We start from the raw sequence: 11331 nt of genomic DNA on the forward strand, positions 1-11331 counted from the left end.
AGGGATCTTGGAGTTATAGTGGATAGTTCTCTGAAGCCATCCACGCAGTGTGCAGCGGCAGTTAGTAAAGCAAATAGGATGTTAGGAATTATGAAAAAAGGGATAGATAATAAGACAAAAGATATCATACTTCCCCTATATAAAACTATGGTACGCCCACATCTTGAGTACTGCGTGCAGATGTGGTCTCCTCACCTCAAACAAGATATATTGGCATTAGAAAAGGTTCAGAAAAGGGCGACTAAGATTATTAGGGGTTTGGAATGGGTCCCATATGGGGAGAGGCTAGAGAGACTGGGACTTTTCAGTCTGCAAAAGAGGCGATTGAGGGGCGATATGATAGAGGTATATAAAATCATGAATGGTGTGGAGAAAGTGAATATAGAAGAATTATTTACCTTTTCCCATAATACAAGAACTAGGGGACACCAAATGAAATTGATGGGTAGTAGGTTCAAAACTAATAAAAGGAAATTTTTCTTCATACAGCGCACAGTCAACCTGTGGAACTCCTTGCCCGAGGAGGCTGTGAAGGCCAGGACTCTATTAGGGTTTAAAAAAGAGCTTGATAAATTTTTTCAGGTTAAGTCCATAAATGGCTATGAGCCAGGGGTAAAGTATGGTGCCCTAGCCTTCAGTACAAGGGCAGGAGATGGATGGCTGGAGATAAATCACTTGATCATTGTCTTCTGTTCTCCTTCTCTGGGGCACCTGGCCTTGGCCACTATCGGCAGACGGGATACTGGGCTGGATGGACCTTTGGTCTGACCCAGTATGGCCATTCTTATGTTCTTATGACCCAATAATGCTCTTCTTGTATTCTTAATGTTCTGGGCAGCCAGAGTGAATGATGCATTAGATAGCAATGCAGAATTTTGAATTAAGTATACAATCGTGACTGATTACACTTTGTCATTTAGTTCTTGATGCCTTTTTGCTTTCAGTGGGCTGAAAAAGGGAAAAATACAGCTTATGGTCAAATGTATAATGTGTCATGATTACATAAAAAAGATAAATACACAGCTTCGGAACTGAAAATGTTTACTTTCTAATCTTATTTCTGCACTTCTTTGATAGAATTGCTTTAGATCTGAATCTGTTTTTTCAGCTTTACTCAAACATACTGTTAGGGTGCTAGGTAATTTAGGATTATGATTTGGAATCTGCAGAAGAAGCATTTAATGCTGACTTCATTTAAAGTTCAGTTTTATAGTGGCATTTTACCTAGAAGATATCAGTATGAGGAGAGAAACAATTATTAACCTTTCTGTAACTGTTCTTCAGGATGCGTTGCAGATGTCCATTCCAGTGTAAGTTTGTGCATACCTCAAACACAGATGCCATATATTTTCCCTTGTGGTACCTGTTGGGTTAGTGCAGCACCAATATAAAGGGCCCTGCTCACCTTTTGCTCCCTCAGTTCCTTCTTTACAACCTGACTCAGACAAGACAGAAAGGGGGACGGATCTTGGAATGCACATGTGCAAAGTTTCTTGAAGTAAATCAATTACAGAAGGTTAGTAACCATTTTTCTTTTTTGAATCCTTTGACATATCCATTCCAATATAGGTGATTCCCAAGCAATTGCATAGGAGGTGAGCTGAGTTTATGTTGACTGCAATATTTTTTGGCCAAAGCTAGCATTGTCTCTGTGTGCACCAATGACCAGACTGCCACCTTGCAGGTACCCAGAATAGGGACTTGCACTAGTAAAGCAGTTAGCAATGCCTGTAATCTTGTGGAATGAGTGATCAGACTAGCTGGAGGCAGAACACCCACCTACTTATAACATATGCAAATGCACTATGTGATCCAGGACAAGATTCTCAGAGGAGCTATAGAGAGATCTTTCATCATTTGCTACCACGGTGAATAGTTGTGCAGATCTACAGAATGGCCCAGTTCTTTGTATATAGAATGCCAGGGCCCGTCTAACAGAATGTAGACATGGCTCCTGTTCACATGTGGTTTTGGGAAGAACACTGGCTGGAAGAATGCTTGACTATCACCATTTTTGGTAGAAAAGCTGGGTGCAGATGCACCTTATCCTTAAAGAAAATCACATATGGAAGCTCTGAGGTGAGGGCACAAATCTCCACCTGGCTGAGGTGATGGCAACTACAAAGGCCACTTTCCAGGAGAGGTGAATGAATGAGCACACTGCTATTGGCTCAGACAAGGGACCTGTGAGCCTTGGTAAGAGAAAGTTTAGGTCCCAAGGAGGAATGGGATTTTCTAACTTGTGGGTACAGTTGCCTTTAAGGAAGCAAATAAATATCTCATGAGAGAAGATGGATCAGTTGTTGACTATGGGATCCAAGGCTGAAAATGCTCTAGTGTGGATCTTGACTGAAGAAATAGGCCAAATCTCGTTGTTTCAGACATAATAGGTACTCCAAAATAGGACGCAAAGAGGAACACAAAAGCAGAATTCAATGTTGGGAAAACCAGATAGAGAATCACTTCCATTTTGCAGCATAAGTTATCCTGATGAAGGGTTTTCTACTGTCTAGTAGACCATACAGACCTGCTCCAAGCATGCTTGCTCCTTGAATTCAGTCAGAGTTTCCAGGCATTTGAAGGGAGCTGAGGTTTGGCTGGAGCAGCCAAGTGGTCTTGAGAAATCAGATACAGAAACAAAGGAAGCAGGAGTGGGCCCTTTACTGAGCGTCTTGACAAGGTGGCAAACCCATGTTGCCTGAGCCATGTCGGTGCTGTGAAGATGACTAGGTTCCAGCCCTGCTTGGCCTTCAACAGATTCTTGTGCACCAGCAGGATAGAAGGAAAGGTATAATATATGTAACCTGCCCATGGTAGCAGGAAAGCATCTGAGAGAGACCGCAGGGAGCAGAATTGGTGGTATTTCCTCTTAATCCAGGTAGTGAACTGGTCTGTCTGAGCAGTCCCCCACTGTTGGATGTGACATCCAGATGGAGGGACTCTTTTTGTCGTGAGAAGACCTGCTGAGGCGATCATTGGTTGGTTCTTCGCTTCCAGGAGGTGAGAAGTCTCAAGAGGGACTAAATGCACTATGCAGAACTCCCACGGGTGAATTGACGTAACATAGAGGGGAAGATTCAAACCCTCATGGATTCCAGAAGGGCTATTATGTGAACAAGTCCCCTGCACCAGCCCCTTTGAGCAGGTGTCCATGTAATCAGTGGCACCCCTGTATTTGGGGTCTTAGTGGAGTAGGAATGCTTAAGGCAGTAGTGTGGATGACTGCGAGGGCAAGATGAGTTTCCATCTCCAATGACAAGCAGTCCTGGTGAGGCAGCTAGGGTGATGCCAGCTCTGATGGTGCTAGAAAGGGGTTGTGAGTGATGAAGAAGCCTATGATGAAGCCATCAAAGAGGGTTTTCCTCTGGGAAATAGTCCTGGAACAATGCAGTAGCTGACAGAAGATGCTGCTTCTTGTCACCCAACAGTACTGGCAAAACCTATTCCAGCACCAGCAGATGCTGGATTACTGACAGATACTGGCAGTGAAAGGAGGTGTCTGGCTGCTGTAAACCCTTTACGAATTGATGGCATTATAAGCCTACTGGAGCCACGTTGCCTTGCTGAGGCCAGTGCCTCTAGAGTTAGTGGAACCTGTGCAATTGTGGGTGCCAAGCTGGAAGAATGGTCCAGCATGGATCTCACAATATTCCAGTCCCCATGTCTGACTTCAGTGCTGTGTGTCAATTTCTCTCCAGATGGTTCTTAGTTTTTCTTCTTAGGCCAGCAGTGGGGACTGTTGTGGAGACTCCAGCCTGGTGAGAGGACTGCTCTGCACCAACACCCAGGGTACTCATCATTGACACTTTGCAGTTCTGCTTCAAAGTGGGTATCAGAGCTGCCTCCATGAAGAGACCCTTCCATCTTGCTTCTCATCCTTATACAGATCTGGCAGCTCTCATTCTCTGAGCCACTCCTGAGCACTTGAGACCACTTAGGTGTGGGTGACTAAAGGGCATTGACTTCTGCAGGAAGTATCAGGCTTGAAGCCCAGTGACCAAGGTGTGCCACAGCACCTCAAAATGAGCAAATTTCTCTAAATGTGTTGAAGGAGTAGTATTGGCAGAGAGGGGCAGCATGTGAAACCATGTGTACCCTGTAGCTACTGAAATTGTTCCCATAGTAGGCTTGAAGCATGCACAAACCTGCATTAGAGTGGACACGTGCAAGCACTTGAAGAAAAACTGCATTGTCATTGGACAGAGTCATATATTTCTAAGCCAGAAGGGGGTCCTTCTCATCTAGTCTGCGCTCCTGTATAATAAAGGGCACAGAGTTTACCCAAAGCCATTCATGGAGTATCTCTCTTAGGGAATGAAAAAAAAAATTATCTTGATACTAAAATTATCAGTGATGCAGAAATCACCATGGTTTGTGTATGAATGTATATTTAACTCTCTTAGGTGTCAGAGATGCCAAAGCCTGCCTTTATGAAGAAGAACCTAGATGAACTTGGGATAGGAACTTACCACAACATTGCCTTCATACATCCAGACACTCCTATTATTAAAGCCTTGAAAATATTCGTAGACAGAAGAATATCTGCATTACCAGTTGTGGATGAGTCAGGTATGTGTTAAGTTGTACAAGAATATAGTAACCAGGAGTGACACCATGTTTATTCTTGAACTGGCTGTTTTGTACAACTATCGGTGCAGTAATCGGCCCTAAATCTGTTTTTATACCATTCTGCCATTTGCTTATTGAACAACAAAGGCGATGAGGGATAGTATTATAATATGAGATACAAGAAATAAACAAATGAAAAATTAAGGTTAACAGGCCTATAAGATCTCCTATCACACTCCCCTTGTTCCCCTGCCACAGTTCATTTAGCCAGATGTCCACTGTTCCACATAAAGAGTTATTCTTTGTTCTTGAGCTGAATCCTTGTCATTGTAATTGATGAAACTAGGATGCAAGGAAATTAACTTTTTTCTTTTTTTTTTTCATTTATAGGAAAAGTTGTAGATATTTATTCCAAATTTGATGTAATAGTAAGTAACTTTTAAATTTTGTAAACTGCTTTTAAAATCTTTTTGAAAATCCTTTGATTATCTATTCCTTACTTTTAAATTCAAACAGACTAAAACACCACTTCAATTTACTTTGCTTGGTATTTTTCTGGCTTACTAGTGTTCCTTGCACACGGGCATCTAGTGGTCTCACATTACTCATGTTACCACAATAGGGAACATACAGGCTTCATCCCCTCCACTGAGTTCAGATGACATCTTTACTGCTGCATCATCTTTCAGAGAGTTTTGGAATGAGGATTGTCTCTTACAGGCTGTTGGGCACTTTGTATGCCTGAATTTTTACTCCTGGGGGAATTCTGCACACATGCAGAATTCATGCTCCCATTCAGATTTCTTTACTTCTCACAGACACAATGACAGGAAAGCTAATGAAAGCTGTGCAGGGGAAGACAAGCTGAGGATTCTTATTGGTATAGTTTGGTGGTCCATGTCACTCCATAACAGACATGAGGTGTACAGGAGCCACTGCCCCCATTTCTGTGAGCGCAGAGTAGCATGGCTGAAGGAAGGTGCCACCTGGCTGGCTGTTGCTGGCGATGCAGCTTGCTGGCTTCTAGTGCCAGATGACCTCCCCTTTGTGCTGGGAGCCATCCTGTTATCCATAGGACAGTAAGTACCTGCAGTGGTTCAGGGCGGGATAGAGTGAAAGAAGCTGGGAAATGGGGTTAGGTTTTTTGTTTTGGGGGTTGGGGAGGAAACCATGGGGAAGGAAAAGGATAGGATGTGGGAGTAAGGTGAGGGTGATGGGGTAGAGGACAGTAAGGATGGGGAGGGGAAAGGGGAAATGAGACTGGGATAATAGAATATAGAAGAAGTAGGAGTCCAATGTGCTGTGTCCCCTTGGCAGCAGCTGGGGTTCTCCTGTTAAGCAGGCCCATTGAATCGTTGCACCAATGAGGCCCATCGCTTCTCAACTGGACCACCCTTGTGGACATGCCCCCCCCCGACCTCCACCCAACCGAGCTCCATGTCTCTGGTACCTGGACACCCTGCTCAGGCCTCTCCACCAAGGTCCTCCCCACTAAACCACAATCACTTTCACCTGGATCTCTGAAGAATCCCATTGACTCTGCACCTGGCACCCCTCCTGCCACCCCCCCGACACAGGCCCCATTGTATCCAGATCCCCCACTGAGCTGACCATGCCCAGATTGCCTTACACAGAACTCTTGTGCTACATGTGGATACCCTCACACAAATTAAGCCCTTTTGCCCTTGGATCCTGCAGAACTGACTCTGTGCACCAAGACCTGGTGCTCCTGGTGCAGAAGGCCAGGACATAGGATGTTTCTGGGGCAGACCTGGCCCTTGAGCTGTGACAGGGTTGGGTTAAGCCTTACTGCTGAGCCTGTCCCCAGGAGCACTGAGGGGTCTGCAGGGTGATCTCCCAGCTCAGTGCAGTCAGTGGCCTGTGCTCCCCACTGCCATACTGGAACCTCTACATTTATTGACAAAATTAGCAGAATTTTAAAATATTCTCTGCAGAATTTATATTTTTGGTGCAGAATTCCTTCTGGAGTAGATTCTCAGTGAATGAAATCATGTGGCCCTCCCTTTATGTGGGGAGTCTGTGCTAAATCCTCCATGCTCAGGATGTGTCAGAGCATTTTTACCAGGGCTGCCCTCAGTCATGTAACGGTTTAGTCTCGTTTATGCTGTCAGAATCGGTGAGATGAACTGAGAAATTCTTTTCTTAACTGTATTGCCAGTGTGACTTGGAGTCTTCCAGATAGTGAAGCCTTCTGGTTGCTGGATTTAGTCTATAGAGACACAAGAGTGATCTGATTTGCTCTTGCCTCAAGCATGACAGTGCTAATGGAAAATCTGGATGTTTGTAGCCCTCCTTTGAAAATCAGTACTCCAGGGAGAAGTGTCCCAAGTGAGACATAGATTTACAGTATCTATGCCAATACTTCTTTGCACACAATGCCTTTTAGAGTGAGTGTTCCCAAACCCCAGTGTTCCTGCCTATCTTTTCTAATCTGTGTTTCCCACTTCAGTCTTGTGGAGAACATTCTTGCCCACTTTCAGGATGACCATAAGGTGAACTGAAACTGTAGCAGGCAGAGTTTTCATCCTCCAAGGCCTTGCAAGTTGTTGTTTAATAATACAACCTTAAAATGGTCGATTCAGTCTTGGCCTTTAAAGGATTATTACAGTCCTCTTCAACCGCTGAGGCTGGACAGGTATATTTATCATACCTTTCACAAAAGTCCATGCCGATTCCTTAGGATGGGTCATTGATCAATACTTTTCAATGGTGGGGATGAATAGTCCAAGAATTTGGTAAGTGGTCAAGGGCCACATTTTTCTGTGATGTTAATGAACAGGTGAGGGATCTGGGATAGAATTTGGGTACAGGAGGGAGCTTCAGCTAGGGGACTGAGATGCAGGGTGTGGGAGGGAGTTTAGGTGAAAGGGAGTGTGGGGGTTGTGACTTGGGGCATTGGATGTGGTGGCAGATTCAGGGTTTGCCTGGGAGGCGCTTACCATCAGCAGCTCCTGGTTGGCAGCCCAGCGGGACCCTCAGGCAGGTTTCTTGCCCATCATATTCCCACGTGGTGCTCCAGGTAGCAAGCTGCCAAGGCCAGCATGTGTCACTCCTTTTAAGGGGATTTCAGTGATGGTGGGGTCCTTTTGAAAAGGGCCGCTGTGTACACGAGCCGCGCGGAAGCGAAACACGGCAATTTCGAAGTGCCGCAGATGGCGGCATGCTAATGAGGTGCTGAATATGCATTTCAGGCCCTCATTAGTGTTCTTCGATCTGGACATTAGAATGGCAATTTCGAAGTTTTTGGTAAGTGTAGACGTAGCCTAGGTGCCAGTTTAGCTAAATGAATGAAAGCATCTTGTGCAAGGGACTCATTTTGGATCAAATGCCTTGTATCCAAATTAGTTTAATCTATTTTATTTGGTTTTGGAGGGGTTGGGGGAACTATTTAGAAAACAGGGTTACGTTAAATTGGTGGTGTTTCTGTGTAAACAGCTCTTAATGGTGCTCTAAATGTCTGTCCTGAGACTGGCTTCAGTTTCTCATGTCTAGCCTTCAGAAAGAATTAAACCTAAACTATCGGAAGGTTTGTCTTCTGAGTTTAGTCCAAAAGTTTCTTGTTGTTAGCTTTTTTCTGCTCCCTCTCATCACCAACTCTTATGCAACATATATGGTGACATGAGACACTCAGTGGTAAGCCTGATACTGCAAACTCAAAAAACTCCCCAACCCTCACTAAAATTCCACTAAGAGCCTCTTATTTGTCTCCTTTCTTGTAGCAGATATTTCAACTAGGGGAGAGAGTTTAAACTGGCAGAACTCGTAATTCACTATCTTTCTTTTTTTTTTAAATACACACAAAAATAGTTCTTGACTTGGTGCGCAGTCACAAACTAATTCCATTTGAACCATTGTTTTTCTCTATTTTGTTTAAATCTAAATATTGTTAGAATAAATAGCATCATGTTTAGATGTGAAATAGGTGCCCACTGTTCTGGCACCAGAGTTCATGTAGGAAAGAAGATGGTGGGCATGGGGATGAAGATTGGGATGCCCCCATTATCACATACTGAGCGGGTCTAACGCCATGAATAATGCTCAGACGAGTGGATATGTTCTTTCAGGAGAAATAAGAACTACAAATAAGGGAACTGTTTCTCTATATTGCAAATCTCTGGAATTTCAGTTGACCTTCAAATTTTCTATTCTTTTTACAAAAGTAGATGGAGCAGCATTGCACCTCCTACCTACCCAAAGATCATTCAGCAAAGGGCGCAGTTTTTCATTTGCCCAGTGGACAGTTGTGTATTAATTGTTGCTTTTTTGCGGTATTTAACACACGTGCTTTCTTGACTGTGCTTATCAGCTGACAGTTTGTGATGAACTTTGCTTAATATATAAAAGGCATACCCATCAATTTACACCAAAAATGTAACTTGATATTTGCATGGTTAGCTTAATGACATATATCTACTTTCCTCTTATGAAGACCGATAATGATTCCTCTAATTTATTTTTCAGAACCTTGCTGCTGAAAAAACTTATAATAATCTAGATATCACAGTAACGCAAGCTCTTCAGCACCGTTCTCAGTATTTCGAAGGTGTTGTGAAGTGCAGTAAGCTGGAAACACTGGAGACCATTGTTGATAGAATAGTGAAGGCTGAGGTGAGATTACTTTGTTCGCTTCTGTATTTTAAAGCAATATGACAACAAGGTGCAAAATAGTGCATAAGCATCCTTTCATAAAAGCCCAGTGGAAATAACACAAAGTAATTTTGTTTTTTCACTGCAGATGATGCTTCTTACATTTGCATGTGTATGTCACAGAGTTTTGAATTGTTAGTTTTATCAGTGGGGCACTGGTAATTTGTAGGTGGTCTTGGAGAAATCAATGTGATGTCACTGAGGACTTGCAATTCCCCCATCACCTGCCAAGATATTTTTGTAGCTCGCATCTCCAGTTAGCTCCATTGCTATTTTTTGTACTTGATATCCGTGAACAGTAGAAGAATCCTTCAAAAAAGTTATTCAAGAGAAGTGCTGCTTTGGGAACATACTTTGCAACAAAGGTACAGTCCTGCAAGCTGTGCTATGGATGTCTAACCCTTTGCTGCTGACAAGCAGTATTTGAGGGTGCATATTTTTCAGAAGTAACCTCAGGTTCAAAATCATTAGAGTAGATGGGGGGGGCTTGTGCAAAGATGGCATACTCTTTTGTGCAGCTGTAAGATTTTTATATATAATTATAAATTAAAGCTGAATAATATACTCAACTGAAGGAGAGTAATATAATTATTACCCGTTAACATAGGCTTATGGAACATAATCCTGTCATGCTAACTTCATTTTTTTTTTATGAAATTCCCAGTTTGGTTTATAAAGATAAGTGTTGCTGCAACATGCCCAGATTTCTGTATAGCATTTGATTTGGTACCTTGTGACATTTTGATTAAGAAACTAGAATAATACAAAATAAATATGGTGCACATTAAATGGGTTTCAAAACTAGATGATGTACTCTCAGAACAGGGAATCATTGCATAGGTAGGTAGTGGGGTCTTGTTAGGGATTGGTTCTTGAATTTAATCAATGACCTAAAACCACGATGTTCAACTAGTTCCAAAGCAGTAGTCACCATAGTCTACTTGGGGAACAAATCTTCGGTAATGGGTAGGTAGAGAAAGGTATAACCTAATACAGTGGCTAGAAGCTGAAGCAAGCCAAATTCCCTGTGGCGACTACTGCTGTAGGAAACTAGCCACATTATCTCAAAATATATTTATTGTTCAAGCCAATTAGACACATTCAAGCAACCAACCAAATAGGTACATGTGGCTAGTGGCTAGCTTGTTGGACACCTTGAGCCTAGAAGAAAACACACTAATTAAATTTTCTGATGACATGGATTTGAGGAGTGGTAAATAACAAACAGGTCACTGATGCTGCTCTGGTTTGCTTGATAAACTGTACACAAATCCTCAATATGCATTTTAATGTGGCTAAATATAAATCTGTACATGTAGAAACAAAGCTTGTAGGCCAGACTTACAAGGTGGGGGGACTCTGTAAAATGCTTGGGGTTGTGGTGGATAATCATCTGAACCATGAACTCTCAATGTATTATTGTGGCCAGAAGAGTGTTTATGTGAACCTAGGGTGCATAATTGGTGTATTTCAAGTAAGAGCAGAGGTTATTTTAACTATTTCGTGGCTCTGATGCAACCACTGCTGGAATGCTGACTCCATTTGTGGTGTCTGTAGTTTGCAAAGGATGTTTGATAAATTGGAGGGGTTTTGAATGGAGCCAAGCGAATGATTGATTCATCGATATAAAGGATTAGAAAATGTTTGACAAGTATCTACATGTGAAACAAATATTTGATAATGGGCTCTTCAGCCTAACAGAGAAATGGCATACCCTGATACAATGACTAGAAGCTGAAGCAAGCCAAATTCAGACTGAAAATAAGGCATAAGTTTTTTAATAGTGAGAGTGATTAACCATTGGAACAATTTATTGGAGGTTGTGAATTCTCCATCCTTAACTAAATTTAAGATTGGTGTTTTTCCAAAAGATCTCCTTTAGTGATTTTGAGGAAGTTCTGTGGCCTGTGTTGTACCAGAAGTCAATCTCCATGATTAGAGTGGTCTTTCTGACCTTAGATTCATTGACTCCATAATATAGAGTGGGAGGCACTGGAGGAGTTAAGAACTAAAAATTCTGAAGCAAGTGGATAACCAGGCAGCTAGTGATTATACTATAACTGGATCTTAACCAAAGTTTGGCTACAGTTACAC

The 11331-nt window shown here is 42.6% G+C and overlaps 1 protein-coding gene across 13 annotated transcripts in view; it reads left to right on the forward strand.

The window, feature by feature from the left end:
• The window catches only part of PRKAG2 (protein kinase AMP-activated non-catalytic subunit gamma 2), a 401630-nt gene that overhangs the window by 379104 nt on the left and 11195 nt on the right, over positions 1 to 11331 (forward strand). For all 13 annotated transcript variants that reach the window (XR_012644083.1, XR_012644082.1, XR_012644084.1 and 10 more), the window contains 3 exons: positions 4404 to 4569; positions 4960 to 4997; positions 9052 to 9198. Coding sequence is in view for 10 of the 13 variants with exons in the window: in XM_074985101.1 (XP_074841202.1) it covers positions 4404 to 4569; positions 4960 to 4997; positions 9052 to 9198 (351 nt within the window). In the remaining 3 variants the exon portion in view is untranslated. The remainder of the gene's footprint in view (positions 1 to 4403; positions 4570 to 4959; positions 4998 to 9051; positions 9199 to 11331) is intronic.

The sequence above is a fragment of the Carettochelys insculpta genome, chromosome 2 (genome assembly GCF_033958435.1).
Source record: "Carettochelys insculpta isolate YL-2023 chromosome 2, ASM3395843v1, whole genome shotgun sequence".
NCBI classification, from domain to species: Eukaryota; Metazoa; Chordata; order Testudines; family Carettochelyidae; genus Carettochelys; species Carettochelys insculpta.